Source organism: Cricetulus griseus (genome assembly GCF_003668045.3).
Source record: "Cricetulus griseus strain 17A/GY chromosome 1 unlocalized genomic scaffold, alternate assembly CriGri-PICRH-1.0 chr1_0, whole genome shotgun sequence".
Taxonomy (NCBI): Eukaryota; Metazoa; Chordata; class Mammalia; order Rodentia; family Cricetidae; genus Cricetulus; species Cricetulus griseus.
Window position 1 is genome coordinate 1,662,687 of NW_023276806.1, and position 24,312 is coordinate 1,686,998.

General features: G+C 39.6%; 1 protein-coding gene across 1 annotated transcript in view; it reads right to left on the reverse strand.

Annotated features, from left to right (window-relative positions):
• Ankrd13c (ankyrin repeat domain 13C) overlaps positions 1–24,312 on the reverse strand; it is a 47,687-nt gene that overhangs the window by 12,053 nt on the left and 11,322 nt on the right. The window contains 8 exon segments of the mRNA XM_027395203.2: positions 1,076–1,237; positions 4,121–4,252; positions 8,758–8,902; positions 13,856–13,922; positions 16,223–16,268; positions 16,896–16,981; positions 20,958–21,062; positions 23,426–23,467. Of these exon segments, the coding sequence (XP_027251004.2) occupies positions 1,076–1,237; positions 4,121–4,252; positions 8,758–8,902; positions 13,856–13,922; positions 16,223–16,268; positions 16,896–16,981; positions 20,958–21,062; positions 23,426–23,467 (785 nt within the window).

A 24,312-nucleotide genomic window follows, 5' to 3' on the forward strand; every position in this document is an offset into this window, starting at 1 on the left:
ATCAATGAGGTCTGTAGACTTAATGCCCGTATTGCTTTTTATATACATTTATGTAGCAATCACCTCATCAGAGCAAACTGGCAAACAGTTCATGAATTTCTTATGTTTGATAGTGTTCCATGTTTTCATCCCCAATATTAAACAAGGGTACTAATAGCCACCATCACAACAAAATCTGTTTTTAAATGAGGCCTGTCACACTAATTCTAAGGACACCTGGCCATTTTGCTCTAGGGGAAGTAAATCCCAATCTTTCTGCCTGCACTGACACGTGTGGATGCTTATGAACACCCCAGTGACTGCCACTATGTGAGATGTGCTTTCGTCATTTTCAAAAAGTTTTATTCATACACTAGTTTAAAAAGAAAGTGGCCATGATCTACTGGGATAATTCCATTCTTTCTCAAGGATCCATATTCTGAAACTTGAAAAATCTCCCCTACAGAGTAAGTTACCATCTGGGAATATAAATAGAGGAAATGGTTGGAAGAAAATAGAATTTAAGAACCTACAAGAGAGAGCTCAGTGGTCAGAAGCACTTGCTGCTCTTTAAGAGGACCCAAGTTTAGATCCCAAGAAGCCTCATCAGGCAGATCATAACCACCTGTAACTCCAGTCCCAGAAGCTCTGACACACACTTCTGGCCTCTCTGGGCACTTGGCCTCACATGGTGTGCACACATGCATATACAGTAAGTTTTTTTAAAAAGCAGTATCTGGTTCATATTAGAAATCATGTATCTTCTCACTTCCTACTTTCCTTTCCCTGACCCTTCCTGGCCCCACACTCATTGCACAGCATTTCAATAAGGGGTGCTCCATACACCGTTCCTGGGCTGTACAGGCTAGAGATGAGCTATGAAGCAGGTGAGCCTTCAGCTGGGTCTTAAAGGCAGTGGACAGCAGGATATGGAATAAAAGTTAACATGCTTACAGGTTTCATGCTTACAAAATGACTTTCAGCTATTGACTAATGAAGACTCAAAATTTACCAAAGGTCTCCCAGCACACTTTGTATTCTTAATAAACAAAGACAATGAAGATTCACAGGTAGACAAGAGTTAGTAGAAGCGCACCTCGAAGTTCTGCTCCGCCAGGCTCCCACCTTTGCTCAGGCTCTCCATGATGGCCTTATTCCGAAGAATGTCCTCCTCGCTGAGGTGTTCTCTTCTTTTCCTTGATTCTAGAACAAGTCCATTCACCAGATAAAAGTCTGCCAAAAAGTTTCCTACTCTTTCCTAAAACAAAATCAAATATTCCAAAATGACAGTTTAAAGAAGGTTGATCTCAGATCTTTAAAAGCATTGAGATCATAAAGTTCTCCATAAATATGTACCATGTGGGTGAAAATATACAATCATTCATTTGCAATCTGCAAAGGGGAATTTAAAGTACAAAAGACTTATGCTAATTAACCTGCAAATTAAGCAGTCCAAACAGAAGCATGAATAATGTTTTTTCACTACCTACTCCCAAGCAACACAAAACAATCTGAGAATCTTACTCAACAGTCCAATATGAGTAACAAGGAGGGGTCAGGGGTAACGCTGTTCCCATTTTATAGATAGAAATGCAGAATTAAAATCCTCAGTCCATGCCACACGGCCTTCTCTGCTCTCTGACAGGATAAAACCTCAAGTTACTGCTACTCACTATTTTGAAAAAAAGAAAACAAGAGCAGCCTTGCTCACTAACACACGTGAATGTTTAAATTACAGATACAGATGCAGAAACTCAAAAGACAAAAAATGCAGCAAGAAGGCAGCAGGCAGTTCTTTCCAGGGAAGTCTCAATTATCATCTGACACTGACCCATACCTCACACACCCACACAGACCGTGTGAAACTATATGTTATGAACTTTCTTGACCTAGCTTCCCGTCTCCACCTGTGCCCAGGTTGACTACTCCACCTTGCCATGCCCTGGTTTTCCAAAATTATGTATACAGCACATCTCCAGTGCTTCTGTACCTCCTTCAGAGTCACCAGGAAGCCAAGCATTTTGTACCCGTTTCTACCTACAAAATGGGAACTATGGCATACTGACTCCCTCCTTACCTGTCAAAGACTTAAGAAGACCACCTAGCCGCTGTTCAAGAGCTTTGGGCTGCTTAGTGGTAACACTAGATGGACAGCAGTTTCAATTTTTATCTTCTCTTGAATTGATCCGTCTAATGCTGCCCAGAAGAACAGAGCACAGACAAGTAAGACGTCAAGGCAACAAATGCACTACAATACTGGACACAAAGCCTGGCGTCCTGAGTGCCAATGTTGCCAAATAGGCTTTGCAGGCTCAAGGGTAGAACTTATGTGTGTCTGGGAGTTGTTGATTAACAGGTCTTGTGAGCACATAAAGCAGCAGCATTTATCAAATACAAACTGCCCTATCAAGAAGAATGTCAGGAGTGTGCTGCTTATGATCCAGCCACTGCTACAGCATGCTGTGTCTATCATTCCTGCTGCCTGTAATGTGCACCACTAAGGCATGTGGAAAATGAATGAACTCTACTACAATGGAGGAAATGACAGAACTGTGTGCCAGCCAAGACTAAGGCTGCAGGAAAAAGCATACTAACTATGTAACATAGAAACTGCTAAAAGAAGTAAGCAGCACTCATGAGTAGAGGCTCCCACCACACATTCATGAAACAGCCAGTTCCAAAGCCTTAGACATCACTGTTAAAAGAGTATCGGTACAAAACACTACACATTACTTACAGATACATATTTATGTGTAAAAAATGCTAGAAGGGTCTGCAGGAATTCCAGGACTATAGACTAGTGGTCACTGGAGTCTTCTGGCTTCATATATAAAGTGTATGGTATTTAATTCTGTTATGGTCAACACCCTGTTGTGGTGGCATTTTTAATACAATTAACACTGAATTCTAACTCTGGAAAAACAGGCTGGGCGGTGCTGGTAAACGCCTTTAATCCCAGCACCTTGGGAGGCAGAGGCAGAGGCAGATCTCAGTGAGTTTGAGGTCAAAGTGAGTTCCAGGACACCCAAGACACTTATGCAGAGAGACCCTACCTCAAAAAAAAAAAAGCTCTGGAAACTATGTGAGTCTCATCCAATCCCCTGAACCTTAACAGAAAACACTAAGGATTCTAGAAGAAAAAGCAATTCTTCAAAACCACAACACAAAAACCCTCATATCCTAGGCCACAGATTTTTGACTCCAGATGGTACCAACTCTCCCCTCAGCATTCAGCCTGCTATAGCAGTTCAGACCTGCAAACTCCCATAAGCACACAAGTCAATCCCTTAAAGCAAGAAAGCCCCCCCATACCACCCTCTCCCTTTTCTTCCCTTTTCTCCCATACCGTACCTCACTCAACCCCAACACCCTTCACTGTTATCCCCTATGAGCTACAGTTTTAAGTGAATACAAGGTTTGTTTTTCCAATGTAAAAACTTATTGTGTTCACTTATTACATTCAAAAAATGTAATTAAATGTCTTAAATTAAAATGTCTTTGCCCCTTACCCGATGCGGCTCTTATTGTTAAATTTATGGTTATTTACTAATTTATAACTAGGTATTCAGTTTTTAAAATGTTTCATTATCCATTTCATTCAAAATTATATAACTCAGGTCAGTTTTAAACTGGAACACTCCTAGCTCAACATTCCATATGGGTCATGTCAGGTGAAACATTTTTAGCATAATTTTAGGTAGTCTTATGTTGTCTCTTGCTGACAGATGTGATGGGAATTATAGAAACTTCCACTGAGATTTAAATTCACTACAGTTTTATAGAGATGTAAGCACAATAAGAGCAGACATATGATACAGGAGCTCTAAAGCGAAATAAATTCAAGTATATATCTCTTCACAGGCCTCTTACACACAAAGCATTAGAAAAAGGATGGAGCCACGTACAAACTCCTTATGAGGAAGGCAGACAACAAGAGTTCAAATGAACTACACTTTCTCTCTGGGCTTTTCCAAAAAATACACACAAACTATGCAACTACAAATTCTAACTACCTATGTGGGATTCAAAAAGGAGGAAAGATCAGACTAAAAGACAATTCCTATATGTGCATCATTATTTTGGTGATATTAGATAGCAATTTTCTTAATTAAAAAAAAAAAAAATCTGTATTTTTACATACTGTTTTATCTTCCCGAAAAAGCCATCCAGTTTGGGCACGTGTGAAAGAAATCGATTTGGTTGATAAAGTTGCAGAATAAATATCACTGCTCATTAAAATATCAACTTCTTCTTCTGTTTCCATTTCTGACTCCTAGGTTGGGGGAAAAGTTAATGTAAGAATCTGGATTCCTTCAAAGATGTAACAAATCTCAAAAGACAAAAATATATAGTTTCTAAATAATGTGAAGTGTTATTTATTCTAAAATTAGATGCTTACATTTCACATCTGGTATATTCTCTAGTAACTCAGAATTATGACTAATTATGAGTCTGTAAAGCATGGCACATGAAATACAGCATTTTTACACTATTTTATAAATAAATGTAATAGACTCACTGTTACTCATTATGGGACTGTATGTGGTCTGTAGAACAATTTTTTTTTAATTTCTTTAAGAATTAAATAGACCTGAGACAAAAATCCTATACAAAGGTTTTATTTACTTTAAATGCAGATAAATTAGCCTTTAGTTATTGCTAGTATAAGAAAATAAATCCATCACTGTTATCTGAGTCTTTTTTTTGGAGCTGGCTATGGTGGAGGACAGCTTTTACTCCAGCACTTGGGAAGCAGAGGCAAGGAAGACCTCTGAGTTCAAGGCCATCCTAGCCTCCATAGCGAGTACCCAGCCAGTCAGAGTTAACATGGTTAGACCCTATCTAAAAACATTAAGTAAATAACTAGAAGATCAATGGAGAAGAGTGGGTTTTCCCAATACTTTTTATTAGAAAAGGAAGTCATAAACATGACCCCTAAAACTTACTAATTACCTTGCTTAAGCTGTGTCTTTTCTTTCTTTTAAGGTATTTTTCTATATTTGTACATGCATGGTATGTGTGTGGATGATGGGGTGGGGGGGACATGTATGCCATAGTGCACACATGAAGGTCAAAGGACAATTTTATCGGCTTGGTTCTCTTTCTATCTTCACTTGTGTTCCAGGGACTGACTTCATGTCACCAGACTCACAGAGCTAATCTCTGTACTTGCTTCCAGGACAAAGAACCACGTAGCAGGAGTTGGGGAGCTAGGGAGCAAGCAGGCAGATAGGCAATGAGGTTCTCTCTCTCTCTCTCTCATAAACAGGCTAAAACGCTCTCATATTAGGTAGAGGCTAGGGAATGAAGGCTGTCCAAAGGTCTGCAATGGCTACAAGCCAAAGGCTATTTCCTATTCTTCACACCTCACTTTCACTGCATAATGCTGTGCCCGTCAGCACAGAGTCTAAGGCAATCAGCAGCAATAGACTGGAACTAGACCAACACCATCTTTACCACCCTTACAAACAAACATTACTGCTAATGCACAATGAGTGGAATGAATTCCTGGGTAACACAAATACTGGACAGTTTTCTGAGTATTTTGGTTGCAATAGGTTGAGAGAACATGATTATATTGCATTTCAAACTTTTTATAAGTCATCTTGAGTACTGAACACTGTAAACCCTTTTCTGTGTTCAGACAACTTTAGGAACAGAAATCTATCTATAAATCAAGCACTCACCAATGAACGAGACCTGCTGTTAATTATTTCCTCTCAACAAGCATTTAATGAGCAAACATTGCTTGTGTTTGCATATTACAACAAACTTCTAATATCAACTCTTAGTATCTCCAAGAGTTTGATTCTGGGACTCCTCAGAGATACCCAAACCTGATATGCTCCAGTCTCTAGGACAAAATGGCATGATGTCTGCACATAGCATGCATGCATCCTCACATGACCTTAACATTATTACTTCAGACAGCACAAACATCACACTGATCTGCAAATAGGAGGGCCTACTGTATTCCTGTTCTAAAGACTGCTGCTCAAAATCTAATTTCCCTGAATCTTCACAATACTAATATAAACACATCCATATATATTACCCCTGAGCATCACCACTCAAATACCTTCAGCAGAGGATTCACCCTCCCACCCACCGCCCCTTCTCTCATAAGCACCACTGCTCTGGTGACCATAACACTATGTCAGCTAACACTTGCTCTACTGGTCTCATTTCTGGCTTCTCTTTTAGTGCTGTGTTTGTGTGACCACAGCTGTCACTAATACAAAGATGTCAGATTATCTAATAAAGACTCTAGAACAGGTATCAGCAGCCTGCAGCTGGCAAGCCAAATTCAGCTGTGGCCTTTCTACACGGAGTTGCACTGAACGTGGCTGTGCTCACTCAGGCTGTGCATGGCTTACAATGCAGTAAGTGGTTGTAATGTTCTATCTAGCTCATGAGTGTATCTAAAAAGTCCCAATGTATCCTAAATCAATCTATGGTGTAAATGTTGTGTTAGGTACCAGAAGGTACAACTAAAAGAACCCCTTCTGGAAGATGAGCCAAATAGAGAGGAGATGAAGAGGCTGGGGATGGGGGTGGGGCATATAAACAAAGTTTTTTTCTCTTTTTAGAAATATACAGCTCAGGCCTGCCTCAAACTTGCTAAGTAGCTGAGAATGACCATTAACTCCTGATCTTGCTGCCTCAAACTAGCAAATGCTGGGATTACATGGCTTTTACCATACTGCTTTATGTGATCAAACCCAAGGTCGTATGCTGCTGGCCAAGCACTCTTATCAATACACTACACCCTGGCACCTGATTTGAGATATAGTAATAGCATATACAGGAGTACTGGCTACTTTTGCAGAGGACCCAAGTTCAATTCCCAGCACCCACATGGCATTTCACAGCCATCTGTAACTCTAGTTCCAGGGGATCCAACACACTCATCTGGACTCTAAAGGAACCAGGGACACACATGGGTACCCAAACATACATGCAGGCAAAACACCCATACATATAAAATAATAAAGCAACTTTTTAAATTAAAACAAAACAAAGAAAACCATAAACACAATGGTCACTTGGCATGGAAAAATTAACACTAAGTAGGTGACCTTGGATCTAAGAATGCAAAAAGGGCCTTCCAGGTCCAGGAAATAGAAACAACACAAACGACACGTGGATACCTATAAGTTATCTACGAGTTTATCTAAAACAGCAAGCCAAGAGAACGACTGGAAAGTAAGTGGAAGTGAGGTGACATGAACGGAGCCAAAGGGTTGCAATTTCACCCTTCAAGTGATACAGACTTTTAAAATGTCTTAATAAAAAGAGCCCATGACCTTATTTTCAAAGTTCAATGTGGAACAAATTAAAAGCAGACAGAGGCGGAGTCAGGAAGGTCACATATAAGGCTTTCATAATACTTCAAAGGAGAGATACTGAAAAATCTAAATTCCAGAAACAACGGACCAAACCTGAATGCTGACATAATGACATAGGAAAGAAATGGGTAGGCATGTTCTCATAGAAATCAGTCTGAGAAAAGGTTTCCAAGATATTGATACCATTCACCAAAGAGAGGAAGCAGTTTTGAGGAAAACAAAGGGGTGGTTGTTCTTAGACAGTGTGCATCTTAATTTACCTCTTATGTTCCACACAACCCTAGTATCACCACCACCCCTCCAATGAGTTACTGTAAAATCTCCTCACATGATTTCGTTGCCTCCAATTTCTAATTCATTTCAGACACTGGGTAATATTGGAGCTGTCACCTGTAAACTTCAGTTTCCTAATCTATGAAACAGAGATGCTAATTTGCATATGTTACTTGTGGCATAAAAAGCTGTAAAGCACTTAGATTATAACCCCAATATTAAGGGTCAGGTTACTACAGGAACTGTTACTACACACTGTCACCACAGCACCTGGCAGCTCCTAGCAGCGATGGCATGTGTAATGGGGGGAGGGTAATTTCTTTTTCAATACCTTTTCTGTGGTCCCCTGTTGCTGACTGCAGCAGACTGTGAGGTAAGTTTCCTGGGTTTAAGCCTTAACACTTTATCACTCACTGATCCGTTCTTGACTTCATTCACCTGACTCCTCTCCAAAGAATACCCTTTCTCCAGCTTCCTTTCTTCCTCCTGTCAATCTGCATTTCTTGGTGTGAGTTAGGAACCGATTTCATCATTGCACACACATTAACTATGAAGGCCCAATGTAAGACAGTGAGTGAAGAAGCAGCAACTAGATGTGGGAATGACAAAAACAAAGTAAACATGAAGGGAAGAACTTAAAATTCATCACAGGACACTCAGGAGGCTGAGACAGGAGAAGCATTTAAGCTCAAGAGTTTTCCCCACCTCAAAGAAACACAGAAACAACCCGCACGGCTCTGGTGACATGTGGATACTGAGATACCTCGTTTGCAATAGGAAAAGGGAACAAATGAGGTAATTCAATATACAGCAGTAGACAATGTAGCCAAGGGAGAGGCAGAGGTAAAAGGAGATGGAGGTAGAAAGTGGAGCTTGTGTTTGGGTGCTGCAGAAGTCAGTGACGAAAGCAGCTCAAGTGGTTAGACATCACAGGCTCAGCACTGAGAACCAGTGAAAACCAGGAGGAGACAAGGCCACAGGCCTAGGGATCAACTGAACTCTCAGGGTGAAAACAGATGACTAGGAGGAGGAAGGGTACAAGAAAGAAATGAAAGCTTCAAGAATACTTTATGCTTTAAATAAAGCAATTGTACAGAGGCTTTGTTAGATAACACATTTCTAACCCTTTAGGGAAATATTAATAACACATGCTCACCTCATGATGTATCCGCTGATACACTTTTTGCTCATTGTCTAACACTACAAAAGACTCAGAGGGTGCAGCATCTCCATTGAAGATGAAGCTTAGATCCCCTCGTTGGCACTTCATGTCAGTAAAGTCTATGAGAGTTGTGTCAAGCCTGTAAAAGATGGGCAGGTAAAAATTGACAGAATTTGATAAAACTTTATTAATAATTACATAATTTTTATGCCTTCTAAAATCAAGAAGTTAATACCACAACCCAACTTAGAATTTATAGACAAAAGCTAAAGCTAAAATGCTATTTAAAATATTATTTGAATACATACTCTATTATCTGTATTTCCCTTGTCTGAGCACTTAGCTAACCAAGAAAGAAAGAAAAATGTCCCCATGGCGGTACTGTCACTCCTCCTGTTCCACTGTGTGTCTGTTCCCCGAACTGTGCTTCCATAGGAAAGGCAGAAAGGAAAAGGAGATCTCTTCAAGATCACGTCACTAGCTCAGCATACTACTGAGGGTGGGCACAGCAGTATGTGGGCCACTCTTGAACCTAGAACACCATTCTGACTCATAACCCTACCTTACACATAAGCATGGATGCAAACCCTAGACTGCCTTTCAGGCTTGTCAATCACGTCTACCTACGGCAAAACTTCAGGCCTTTTTGTTGAGCTTCCCAGATTCAGCAACACAGTCTTTTTAAACAATACTTCCACAGCCTGAAAGCCTTGTGGATTGTAAGGATCTGTTTTACGTATCAACGTGACAGAATCTAGAATCACCTGGGATCTATTAAAATAATAATAAAACTTTATTAAGGATAAAAGAATACCCTGACAAAAACAACTTAGAAGGGAAAGTGTTTATTTTAGTTACAATTGCAGGAAACAGCTCATCATTGCAGGGAAGTCGAAGTGGCAGGAGGCTGAAACAGCCAGTCTAGAATCACCTGTAGGAATGTCAATGGCCTTAATGGATGTGAAAGCAGGTGGCACCATTCTCTGGTTTTAGGCCCACAAACAGTCTTACAGAACAGTTGCTGAATTCTAAGCACAAATACTTCTCTCTGCCCTTGACTACAGATGTGGTCTGTACCAGGACTGTCATGATTATACAGAGAAACCTTATCTTAAACAGAAAAACAAACAAGACAAAAAAAAATTATTATTTAAAAAAAAAGTGAGAATGGTCCCCACATGGATGGCTCACACAGTATAAAAAAGTGAGCGTGATCCCTATGTGTACAGCATACATACTACATAAAGTGAATAAAGTCCCCATATGTCCATGGTACATATACACCATCAAGAAGCAAGTACGATCACCACATGCGCACATACACACCACAAGGAAGTGAGTGTGGTCCCTGTGTATATAGCATACACACACCCCATAAAAAGTGAGCACAGGGCTGGCTGGGCAATGGATGGTGGCATACACAGGCAGATCGCAGCATTCAAGGCCAGTCTTCCTTCCGGTCTACAGGGTAGCCAGGGGTACACAAAAAAAAACCTTGTCTCAAAACACTAAAATAATAATAATAATAGTAATAATAATAATAATAATAATAATAATAATAAGCACAATCCCTACATACCACGTGTATGCACATATATATACCACAGGAAATGAGCATGGCTCTCATCGCACATGCATGCACCATGACTGCAAGTCAAGAAGCCCTAAGTGCTCTCAACCTCTTACAGGAGTAAAACCTTTGCTGGTCCCTGGTCTTCTCCCAAGTGATCTGCCAGCTAAATGGCTTAGCAAGACCTGTCACTGTGCGCACACATGGCCCAGCAGAAAGGAGTCAGCGGTCATGGCAGAGGTTCACCTAGTACCAAAAGGGAATCTTACATCAAAGAACACGATTAAACATAGACTATCAGGCTCACAGCTTCAGACACTTAAGAATTCTGGACTCTACATAAATCAATAGACAACACAGAACAGTCCTTTGTCTCTATTTCTGTCCCTACCATCCTGAGAACTGTAATGGGTTTCCAGAATGGGATAGAGAAAAGAGAGATGTACAGAAAAGAGGCAAAAAGAAAAACACATGGGGACATGTGGAATCTCAGCAGGTCCCAGCTACTTAGAAACTAAGGCACAATAGTCACACATCCAAGGCTTAAGGTACATTAGATCCAGCAATATCTACCATTAGTCAAAATCTCCCCAGTTACATTAAACTCATTACTGTCAACTTTAATTCCTTATGTGTTCCTATAATATAACTTAAGGGGAAAGAAATATGTCTATTCCCCCCTAAGTTAGCATTGGTGTGTGTGTGTGTGTGTGTGTGTGTGTGTGTGTGTGTGTGTGTGTGTAAAATTATAATTTAGAGAGAAAATATATACATATAGAGAGAGGATATATATCCACACAAATTTTCGTTCGTGTGTGTGTGTGTGTGTGTGTGTGTGTGTGTGTGTGTGTGTGTGTGTGTGTGTGTTTATATTTCTATATATGCTCTACATATACTTTTCCTACAATGCTCCTGACATACCAGTGGACTATGCACACAGCTCACAGTAATGCAGGTGGTCACCGTGGTATATGCAAGTCTAACTACTAACTAGTCTTGAGCTTAGAGCCTATGGCCTAAATATTGTCTTAACCTAGGCCAGTTGTAAGCAACCTAGAGGTCCCCAACTCCCACAGGGTACCCAGGTAGCTTACTATACAACCCATACTTCCCGAATTCAAGTGATCCTCCTGCCTTGGCCTCCCAAGTAGCTGGGACTACAGGCAAATCACCACTGTGCCTGATGGGCCTAAACATTTAAATTTTGCTATGTAATTAGACAAGAGGAGCTTTAAACAAATATAAAAATTGGATCCAAAATATTCTGATGAAAGCCTAAAAAAGCTTCATGCCAATGACATGCAAAATAAGCCTTCACAATATAGCAAAGATACTGTAAAGAGGCAAAATTTGTAGTGACTGTCTCAGTGATTTGTCAAGGGTATTTTCTTTCTGTGTCTGTCTGTCTCTCTGTCCACCTCCCAACTCCATTATATAGCTCAGGATGGCCTCAAACAGACCCTCCTCCCTCAACTTCCCAACTTCTGGGATCATGGTCATCTTAGGTAGCACCTTAATTATCAATATTATTAGTAAAAATGTTAATACTCTTAAAATTTTTACTTTATGTGTTTGAGTGTTTTTCCTGCATTTGTATGTGCACCATATGCATGCATTGCCTGTGGAGGTCAGAAGAGGACATTGGATCCCCAAGAACTGAAGTTACACATGGTTTTGAGTTGCTATGTGGGTGCTCAGAACCAAATCCAGGTCCTCTGAATCGCTGAACCTCTCTCTACCCCACTCACTCTCCCTCTCGAGCCAAGGTTTTTTCACTAGGTAGTCTAAGCTGTCCTGGAAAGCAATACATGACCCAAGCTAACCTGGACGTCATGATGCTCTGGGATGACAAGCACATGTGCATCACCATGGCGGCTTTATTATAGCAGTTAATCCAAGGATGTTGTGCTCTCTCTCCTTTGCCCACTGAAGTACTTATTACTCTTTGACCACATTTCTAGTAATTACTTGGCTGGCACAAGATAAACATAAATTCTACTGATTCCTCTGCTAATGTATTTTATAATTCAGCCTCCTCATTAGACAGGTCCCAAACGTGGGACTTTCTCCAGCCTCAGGCTGAAGAATGTCTTACAATCTTGGGAAAAACCTTTGCTGCACACCTGACAATCCAGCCTCTGAACTGTTCTGAGGCTGGAGGAAGTCTCACTTCCCTGAAATGCCTGCCCTCACCCTTCAACTTCTGCCACAAACCTCCTATCAGACTCTCAGTCTTGTGTTCACAAATTAGCATCCTCACAGTTTACTTGGTAATGTGCATCCCAACATTACCATTGTTCCCCCATGCCCAGTGTTGGTGATCAAATTCAGGACTTCACACACACCGGGGAAGCAGTCAGCCTTTACATCATTTGCTATACAAAGTCACACATAAATGTGAAACAATTTTTTTGTGTGTGTTGTTTTTGGAGACGGGGTTTCTCTGTATTGCTTTGGAGCCTGTCCTGGAACTCGCTCTGTAGACTCCCTCTAGCCTCAAACTCACAGAGATCTGCCTGCCTCTGCCTCCTGAGTGCTGGGACTAAAGGCATGTGCCACCAACGCCCTGCCTGTGAAACAATTTTTTAAATAGTTGTTTCTGAATAAACAAGAATCAAATACAACTAAGACATAAAGTGATCACTTAAAAATTAGTTTCTCTGAGCTTTTTCACCTACAAATGAAAAGTGTATATAAAACCAAATCCCTCAAAAATTAATTCTAAACACCTAAATTAATAATCTGGAGATATATAAAGATAGATATGCAATGCTATATACATATGCAGTTCATACATATATCTATGATCATGTATAGATATGCAAATTGGATATTTATTAGTATTAATTTGTAAATATACAGTTGAAATTTTTGCTACATTAGTAAGCTAAAAATATAAGCAATGACAAAAGCAAAATTTTAGAATTAGTAAAATACATTTACTTCTCATAGACTTAATTATCAATCATATTAAAGGAAAAGAACAGAAGATAATTAAAATCATCCTCAACAGCTGGGCAGTGATGGTTGACACCCTTAACCCCAGCCCTCGAAAAGCAGAGCAGGTGGATCTGTAAGTCTGAGGTCAGCCTGGTCTACAGAGCAAGTTCCAGGACAGCCAGAGTTATACAAAGAAACCCTGTCTCAAAAACAACAACAACAAACCTTAACATGTTAACTGAAATGGAAAGAAGACCAAAGACACAGCAGAGAATGGGTGGGTACACGGGTGTGGACTGAAGGGTGTGGAAGACACAGAAGAAGGCATGGTGTGGGACAGGTCCTCCTTGGGCGTGCTCATTCCCAAACAAATTCAAGACACTGCAGCATGGCCTTTCCTGATGCTTGCGTCTGCGTGGGTGACAAGCTCATCTTAACTTCAGGAGGACTTTGATGGTTTTGGTTCCTTTTCCACACTAGGTCTCCCATGAGTAAAGTGTCTGAGTGTGTTACAGTATTTTAGAGAAGCTTCCTCCAGAACTTAACTTTCTTTTACTCAGAACACAAGGTGCATCACCTCACCTGATGTTGATACCTTGCTTGTATATTTTACAGGCATCAGAAGGCAGAATTCGGGAAAGCAAAGGCACTGTAATTTTAGAAACAAAAGGTTAAAAAGTAAAATCTAAGGCATTTGAAAATACTTTTAAAACACAGCACAGTAAACATTTTACTAAGTCACCAAATGTTGGGGATTGCCTTTAAAACAGCATCTCCCACTCAGAAACTACTCAACTGCAGTGTCAACGTAATTTACATAGCATGCCCTTAACCCCAACCACTTCCAAAAGCAGCAGAACTAACTCCACCACTCCAGGCTGCTGTGTGATACTACAGATGAGAAAACACTACCATGAGGTCACTACATGTTCCTTAATAATAAACAGGCAATCCCAAATATCATTTGGAAAAATAGCAGAAAAGGAACACATTAAGAGACATCTTTGAAATGAGGCTGCTGAATTTAAGTTTGAATCCCAAATATGTACCCTTGTAACTTAGGCTCAGTGTGCCTCAGTTTCAAAGCCTGTATTAAGAGAAACTACAACATTTACCCACCAAGCTGTATCCTCCTAGGTGTGCACACATGCAGAGGTCAAAGGCTAATGGTGCCGTGCTCTAACCAACTCCTTATATTCCTGAGACAGGCTCTCTCACTGAATTGGGAGCGCAACAATTTGGCTAGAATGGCAGTTAAGTCTCTGGACCCTCCTGCCTCTATCTCTCTGCATGGGAATACAGACACGCACTACTGCATGCAGCATTTTACACTGGTGCAAAGGATCAGAACTCAGGTCCTTATGTTTGAACAGCAAGCTAAGCATCTCCCCAGCCCCTAAGCTGCACTGGGTGATGAGCTGAGGTGAGTACACACACCAGTGCATTATCAAAGTGTAGCCTGCATCAAAGGTATCAATGCCAGAATGTAATTCTTCAAATTAAGTTGTGTTTAGCAATCTTCCATGGCCTCCAACTGGAAAATGTCTACTATTTTTTTTTTACTACCACTGAGTAATTTTTAGTAAGAGCTAGAATGACCCATTTATGAACAGCATAGAACAAAATGTACTATATATTATAGAATACAAATACACATACAAACGAAACGTGTGTGTGTGTGTGTGTGTGTGTGTGTGTGTGTGTGTGTGTGTGTGTGTGATTATTTAACTTCCAGACTACAATTATATAAAATGGAATATACATCACAGTCTTGTCACTATATGATTTCAATAATTATTTTAGGGCTAAACACCACTAATCATTTAAGTAACTTTATAACACAAAGGTTAACTCAGATGCTGATAAAAATAAGTTTGTTGTACTCAAATTTATTAAATCTTTAATAGAAGTAAAATTAAGCCAGCTGGTGGTGGCACATGCCTTTAATCCAATCTCAGGAGGCCATGACAGATCTCTGTGAGTTCAAGGCCAGATGGTCTACAAAACAAGTTCAGGATAGGCAGGGCTATTATACAGAGAAATTCTGCCTCAAAAACAAACAAACAAAGAATAAAATAAAATTTAGCTTAGCTTTAAATTCAGTTAGCTTTAAAAAATGGATAGGTTATTAATATGAAACTTTGGTTTTAGACATTTTTCTCTGAATAGATTCACATTTGACAAAGGACAAAAGTTTCCATTACTATGATAAATTAATAAATGGATGCAAAATAACAAGGTCAAAATTAAAGCCTTTCATAAATAACAAGTTCTATGCTAAGATAGTGGCTAGAAGGTACTTAAAGGGTAAAATGATTGAAAGAAGATAAACTACAAAGAATTTTAATCAAATTCTCAGAAATGTAAGAATTATACTTTAAACTTCCTGAAATTGAGATTTCAATAATTCAATAACTTTACATGTTTTGAAGTTCTTTACAATAAATTATAATATTTAAAGTTTTATTTTATTTTTTTATTTTATGTACCATGTGCATGCAGTATCCACAGAGACCAGAAGAGGGCACTGGACACCCTGAACTGAGGAGTTAAATACAGTTTGAGCTGTAATGGGTACTGGGATCTGTACCTGGGTTCTCTGTAAGAACAGCCAATATTCCTAACCACCGAGCCCCAGTATTTATTTAAAAAAAAAGAGTCACACTGCAGTACAGTAACCCAGTCTAGCTGTGTTAGCATAGCTTTAATCCTATGGTTACACTTCTCCCTCAGCCTCCCTAGGACTGGGATTGCAGCTCTAAGATGTACAACTAAATTGCTTTAATTTTCAAGCTTGCTTTTGTTACAATAATTATTTTAAGGCAATTTCCCATCTTAAAGACTAGAATTTTGAGAGCTGCTTCTCTAGCTGGAAATGGATTACTAATGGGTTTTACAATGATTATGCCACACACAATGGACAAATAACAAAACATAACACACTCTTACCCCAGCTTTGAAAATCCCAGTGAAGTTCTAGGTAAAAGTCACCTAACTGAGAAACAAAATATGAAAAATTATTAAATGCGCTTTAGTTTACCACTTTGCCTATTCCCTCCCCAAAATACCTGATATCAGTTAAGACATAGAGACTAGAGGAGAAATAAGAAAACCATGTATATTACAGCAGCCTCAGAAAGATGTGGCTACCAACCATAATACCATGATATACCTCTTTCTAGAGCTCTTGTCTAGTTTATTAAACATAGTAACATCTTCCCAATTAAATGAAAATGTCTCTAATTTTCTACCAATAACACCCACACTTTATAGCCCCAGAATTTTATTTCAATTACTTAATTTAACTTTTAGTTAGCATTTATTGACCCTTAACTGGTGAGAATTTAACTGCATTTTAAAAGACTAATTAAAGGGCTGAAGAGAGGCTCAGAGGTTAAGAGCACCTGCTGCTCTTACAAGGACCAAGTTCAGTCCCCAGCACCCATGTTGGGCAGCTCACAACTGCCTATAATGCCCTCTGCCTCCCTGGGCACTCCACCTACTACCTATCTACACCACACACACACACACACACAACCTCCTACATATCTATCCCCCCCCACCCAAATGCTTTCTAAAACTACACTTATAATTACTGCTTAAGTAAAGAAGCCCCACTTACCTCTTTCAGGGCTTTTAATAACCGAGGTCGTTTTTCTCCAACACTCTCCCTGGATTGCTGCTTGAGTTTCCTTAGAAGAGCTGTGACTGGAGTTTAAAGAAAACAACTGATTAGTATTTTTCTTTATTTATTCTATAATTTTCAACAATGAATGGCACTGATTTTTAATTTTTTTTTAAATTTGCATTATATAACTTGTGAGTGTATCCTGTATAATGTGTAGTATGTATGGGTGTGAAATGTGCATGCAGAAGTCACAGCAACTCTGGAGTCAGCTCTCTCTTCCCACCTTTATGTAGGTTCTGGGTGTTAAGCTCGGGTATTCAAGCTTCAGTTTTTAGGTGGCAAATGCCACATTAAGCCATCCTGCTACCCTCATTCCTCTTCTTTTTTAAAGAAACAGAAGTTGTAAAAACTCAGGGCAGCAATAAATAAAACTCCCCAATATAAACCTTTTTACAAGATTTTATTTATGTATATGTGAGTAAGTGTATGTATATGATATAAACCCACACAAACTATGAACAAGCCCTAGGGACCAAAGACAACCAGAGACCAAGACAACCAGCCATAGCTGTCTGCATCAGGAAATGCTGGGAATTCTGGGAGAGAGACTAAGATGAAATAAAGTTATTACATCCATTTTCTCCCTAGGCCATCATTGCTCACCAGGTAAGAACTTTCAGGTAAGAAAACCAATGTAACCTTGAAATCTTAAAGTGAAATTAAATAGTCCCTGATAATGCCAATAGCAGTTCAGCACTAAGTGACTTTTTTTCCTTTCCCTTTTTTTTTTTTGTTTTTTTTTTTTATATTTTGGAGAACAGGTCACTGTGTAACGGAGGATAGCCTGAACTTCTCATCTTCATGCCTCCACTTCCCCAGTGCTCGAATACCCAGTGTTAAACAGTGCTGGAAATCAAAATCAGGGCTTCATGAATAATATATATTCTATCAACTAAGCTACATCCCTAGCCCCGACTACCTATTCTACAACACAAAGCATTAGCAAAATTAGCAGAAATTAAATTAAAAGACAAGTAAATCACAAAGCTTTCACTAAAAATTTATAATAATTTTTCTTGATTTATCCAAAAGTTTTCTATGCCACAGAAAATTTCAAGGTAACGCAGATAAAGACTTTTTTTTCCCTTTTTCCCTTTTCGGTTTTTTGAGACAGGTTCTCTGAGCAGCCCACCTCTGTCTTCCAAGTGCTGGGGGTATTAAAGGCATGAGCCACCACTGTCTGACCTAAATAAAGATTGAAGAGCTATCTCCTTTAACAACATCACAAATAGAACCTCATACTGACATTTCTAAATAAATACTATTGGTTCAATCAAGTCTCCTTTAACAGTGAAATATTTGGGTTTTCACTTCATTTTGTTGTTTGCGTTTTTTCATAAGGCAGGGTCTAAGAAGCCCAGACTAGCCTGAAGCTCACAAACCCATGCCTATACCTTCCAAGTGCTTCGATTATTAGGAGTTAAATATTTATTTTATGTGATAGGTTGTAGTGAGATATAAAATTGAATACAGAGATTTCCTAAAATTGGTTTTCCGTAAGAAATATTTCCTGGCTCTCCTCACAGACGATAAACTCAAAATGGCAAAGAATCATGCCTTATTTTCTTCACTTTAATGCACAAAGATACTTTTACTGTAAATACAAGATCCTTGGAAGCTCCAAAGTCCTCACTAGTTTCCCGTCACTCTAGTAGCTGGTCAGAAAAACCAAAGAAAGGCCTCCAGACAAGCCACTGCTCCACCCCCAGTCTCTGGAATATGCACTTTACCTTTCCCCTGAAAGAATGTTATAATGAGGCCTGTTTCTCCATCTTATAGGAGTTTCTGATTTTTGTCCACAAAGGACTACTGCCACATGCAAAAAAGCACACATGCCAAATTAGCTGTTAAAATACCACAGTATTAACATCATATATTATATTTTATAGTCAAATATAGCCTCATCACTCAAAAGTTGTCCAAGACATTCAGGCAATTCACATATGTAATATGTAGATCACACACAGAACTAAATCCTAAGAAAGTATCTAGAAAAATCCCAAATGTAGCAAAGACTACAAGAACCATGAAAGTACTCAATGCTACACAATTCTTGAATAAACATGGTTTTTCTACTGTTTTTAATTGATTTTCCCACCTGAACTAGTAAATAGTAACCAGTACCAGGCATCCAGAATAAATCCAGATAATTGCTTCCAATCATCCAGATTAAAGCCTGTAAATTTATACTTGCAAAAGTGAGGCACGATGGTTATTGTCTGTTTCTCTGGCAATGAAAACAGTCTATCCTGCAGGAAATCCTTAAGCAGGAGGATAAACAACTCAGGCTAGCTTTGGGAAGTGCGTGAAATTGACCAGATTCAATGCCAGTAAATAATAAAAGCTGAGGGTCTCTCTCATATGGGGCTAAGTCAAGCTGCAAAGAAATTCTCAGACAGTAAAGCTGCAAAGATGACTCTTCAGACCAGCTCTGCTGGAAGAAGCAAAAACCAAAACCAGCTGAGCTGTCTGAAAGACGTTTAGAGCAACTGAGACTCCAACCTGTTGATCTGCCTGCAGACTGTGCAGTGTGCTACAAGTTCCAAGCTTTTTGAGCTGGGTGGGCTTTGCTGATGAAGCTGTCTTTGGGTCATTTTTGCTCCTTAAGTAACTACTCCTCACCCATATTCCTGTAAGTAGTAACAATAAAACTCACTGGTTCACCAAGTTGGACTTTAGTGATATCTGTACCTAAGGAAAAAATAGAAAGCCAAATTGTATGCTAAGGAGCTCTGGGAAGGCTTTAATTCCAGAGCAGCAATTCAGAAGATACCCTGGTAGAACAATGCAAGTGAGGAAGTGAGGGCAATCAAGCCTGACCCAGGAATAGGTAATTATTCCCCCACCCCCACCCCCACCCCAGCAAAAGGCTTTGTTAGGGGTAGAGATGGTTTGGCCAATCAGGAACTACCCCCAACAGCCAGGTATGGTGAATGGGGAGGCTACAGCTACTGTGGCAATCCAGGGTCACTTTGACTGAGAGAACCAACAGGTACAACAACAGGGGACAGCATTCACCTTTAGCCCTGAGTAGGTCTGAGCACATTAAGTCAGGCCCTGAATTTATCAGGTGTGGAGAAATGTAGGGAGGTTCTATGAAAGAGCTCCAGGATATGGAAACATAATGGCTCAAGTGTGGTCATATTTTGTTTGTGATCTAACAAATAAAGCTGGCCTGAAGATCTGAGTGCAGAGCTAAGCCACTAGTTAGCCATAGATGTCAGGCAGTGGTGACACCTTTAATTCCAGCACTCAGGAGACAGAGACAGACGGATCTCTGTGAGTTCAAGGCCACCCTTGACTACCCAAGACTGAGTAAGTCTCAGAGAAACAGAGCTCACACCTTTGATTCCAACACTTGTGATCACATGCCTTTAATCCCAGCACTAGTGAGGTGGAGACAGGATATGGCTGGGTTGAGAGAGGAATACAAGGCAGGAGGAAACAGGAGCTCATGGCATTCAGTCTGAGGATTCACAGAAACAGGATCACCCTTACGGTCTGAGGTAGAGGTAAGAACTAGTGTCTGCTGCTCTGCTTCTATGATCTTTCAGCTTTTCACCCCCTAATATCTGACTCCGGGTTTTTATTATAAGACCAATTAGAATTCAAGATACAGCTCAGAGACTAAACCAAGAGACAGCACAGTTCCTAGCTTCCAGGAAAATCGACCACCACTGAAAGTAGGTAAGTGAAGGTAGCACCCACTATTAATTTTTATTTCAATTAGTAAACCAATCATTAAGTAATAATTTGCCAGAAAAGATAATAGATTGTTGACTTCGAAAGAGAAACAGCTCTAGCAGCAAAAACACTGAATGCTTCAAGGAGAAGATGAGAAGGCTTTCCCACATGACTCAACTCTTCCTGCTGCTCAATGATGGAGTTCCCTAGTCATGGATAATTCATGTGTACGTTTGCAGATTACTGAGTAGAAGTCAAACCACATAAAAACTACCTCAACACATCAATTTGTATTCTTGAAGTACTGCTTACTCATCTGTCTGTCTCCATAGCTGATGGCTTCCGCCAGAGGGCTCCATCCCTGAGCGTTTTTCACCTTTACTGGAGCATTGTGAGCCAACAGTAAATGTGCGCATTCTGCAACATAAATTAGTGACAATTATCAGACATGCAATTTTTAGAATCTTTAAATAAGGGTGTTATGCAAAAGTTCAAGAAACCAGATTACTACATATGTGAAACAATGCTGTTCTAAGTATAATTAAATAACTTGCATATAAAATCCCATGTGTATAATCAGGTTGTATCAGTTCCCCAGATTCAAAGGTACCCAATCTAACTAAAAATAAATTGGATTTTCTCTAAAAATCGTTTCCCATCTCCAAGGAATATTTGAAGCATGTTTCCCAAAACTAAAAAATAACTAAAAGACCCTCAAGAGTAATTTATACAAATATCTACAATTCAGTTGAGCATGGTGGTGTACGCTTTTAATCTAAGCACTTGGGAGGCAAAGGCAGATGGAATTCTGAGAGTTGTTTGGAGGCTAGCCTTATCTGCATATTGAGTTCCAGATCAGTCAGGGCTACATGGTGGAACCCTGTCTGAAAAACAAACAAGAAAATATCTACAACCCAAAAAGACCTAAAGGAGAATTTACAAATCTATCATGTAAATGAAATGCTAATTATTTATTTCAGGGAAAATTAAAAAAAAAAAAAAAAGTGCTTTTAAAAGAAACCACCCTGAGGGCTGGAGAGATGCCACAGAGGTTAAGAGCACTGGCTGTTCCTTCAGAGGTCCTGAGTTCAATTCCCAGCAATCACATGGTGGTTCACAACCACCTATGATGAGATCTGGTGCCTTCTTCTGAAGTCCAAGCATACATGCAGGCAGAACACTATAGACATAATAAATTATTATCTTAAAAAAAAAAACCCTAGACCACAGACCCTTAACTCTTTGTCACGGTCAGTTTATAGCACTATCTATCCTCCCCCAGACCATCTATAGAACCTAACTTTACAGAAGATATCACTTGTTTTTTATAAAGAATTTCAATGTAGTCATATCTTAAGGTTTGTTGTGCACACAGGTTTGAGTTAATTATTACCAGGAAATTTTTTTTCCAAATTGTGCTGTGCTTAAGTATGTCTAAAATAAGGTTCTCAGGGTCAGACTCTGGAAGTCTGAACCAATACTGGCTGAGTAGTATTGAACCACAGGAGCACTATAGCAAAGGGACAGGAATGAGCAGGAGAATTGTCAGAAAACATGAAAGTAAGGGGTGAGCTCTTTTTAGAAAAATAAATTATTGCCAGCCAACAAATGATGTAACCAGAGAACAAGTTACACCATCCAGTGTACTGGATGGAGGAAACGCTCTCAGTGAGCATTCACAAGCATTCTTCTGAGAGGCCAGAAGAATGTCAGATCTCTTGGAGCTACAGTTAAATCAATCAAGCCCTAAAGAAAACTTAATTTAAAATGCTTAATCGAAAAATATGGAGAGAGAGGACTCCATGGTTAAGAATGCTTCCTGCTCTCCCAAAGAACCTGGGTTCAGTTCACAGCACCCATATTGGGTGACTCATAACCACCTTTAACTCCAGTTCTAAGGAATCTGACACCCTCTTCTGGTCTCTAAGTGTACCAAGCACGAACATAGTACACAGGTATACATGTGATCAAAACAGACACATAAAATAGAAACAAATTTAAATGTTTTCAAAAAAGAGTATCAACACTGTTTGTGAGCCCTGAATCATCTATCCAAGCCTTTCCCAAAATTCATTCTGCCAGATGCTTGTCTCTTAAAAAATTTCATAAAGTGGTAATATAAAATAACTGTGGGACACAACTCGCTACAATCCTATGCTTGCCCCAATATCAAAGTCACAGCACGTGTTGTTTTGTCAAGGCTCTAGGGTGAGACTTTAGTAACTTGATTTTCTCACATGGATTTTACCTGGAAAGTCTGTTTTCTTCTGGCTACTTACCAGTATCCCCTGAAACTAATGTTTTATGAAGTTTTTTTTAAACATTTTTTTTCATATTATTTTAAGTGTGTTTTTTCTGCATGTATGTCTGTGCATGTAAGTATGTCCAAAGAGGACACTGGATTCCCTGGAAATAATGTTATAAATGGTTGTAAACTACTATGTGGGTAACCGGAATTGAACCAAGTCCCATGCAAGAGCAACAATTACTCTTAACCAATGAGCTCTCTCTCTAGCCCTTGGCTAAGTAATTTTTAATGACCAAACTGGAGCCAACAAGATGGCTCACTGGGTGAAGACTCTTACCACCAAACCTGGTAACATGACTTTGATCCCCAGGACCCACGTGGCAGAAGGAAAGAAGCAACTTCCACAAGTTGTCCTTTAATTTTCATACTCATGCAGAGGCATGCTTGAAGTCACATACATATACACAAATATGTTTTTAATGACAACACTAATGTGTGTGAGTGAAGTTAAACATGAAAAGTATTTACTAACCTTTATTTCCTAACATCACAGCAAGATGTAAAGGAGTGTTTCCTAAAATTGAAAACAAAATTAAATTAGAAGCCATAACAACCTAAGTTTTATTTAAATGAGGGTTCAGCTCCTTCAGGATTGTTGTCAAGAAACTTTATTCATTTTCTATGACAAACTCAAGGGGGCAAAAGTGAAGCCCAAAATCCCTTTTCTGCCCTGCCCCAAAGCAACCAGCAGGACATTCACTCTCAACGTGTGACATGTTCCAGCAGGCTTCAGATTTCTTCTCCTGCTCATTATCATACCAGCCTTTGTCCTTTTAGCATAATTAGTCTACTTGTGTGAGAACAGCAAAGAGTAAGAAGCTCTACAGGGAGCTGCAGAGACGGCTCAGCACTGGCTGCTCTTCCAGAGGGTCCAGGGTCAGCCCCTAGCATCTGCATGGTGGCTCACTACTATTGATAACTACAGTTCCAGAGGAATCTAATGCCCTCTCTTCTGGTCTGTGTGGGCATTGCACACATGAGGTACACATGCAAACACTCATATACATAAAATAAAAATAAAGGAAACTACTTTCAATAATAAGTAGTATAAAATGTGCTCACTGCACTGTGGTCTTGTAGGGAAATGCTACTATGCTTAAGGTAAACTGGCAGAATGTTTTCAGTTCCTCTCACAATCTTGTACACAATCATTCCTCAGTATCCAAGGGTCAGTTCCAGAACTGCCCATTATAGACAACCTCCTATAAAATGACCAGTATTCCACAGAGAGCCATGCGTGGCTTCTGCATGCCTTACACCTGAAGACTATCATCTAAAGACCATACATGATAGCTATGGTAATTGTTTAGGGAAGTGATAAGAGGAAAGTCTGTCAGAAACCAAAGAAGGATTTGTAGG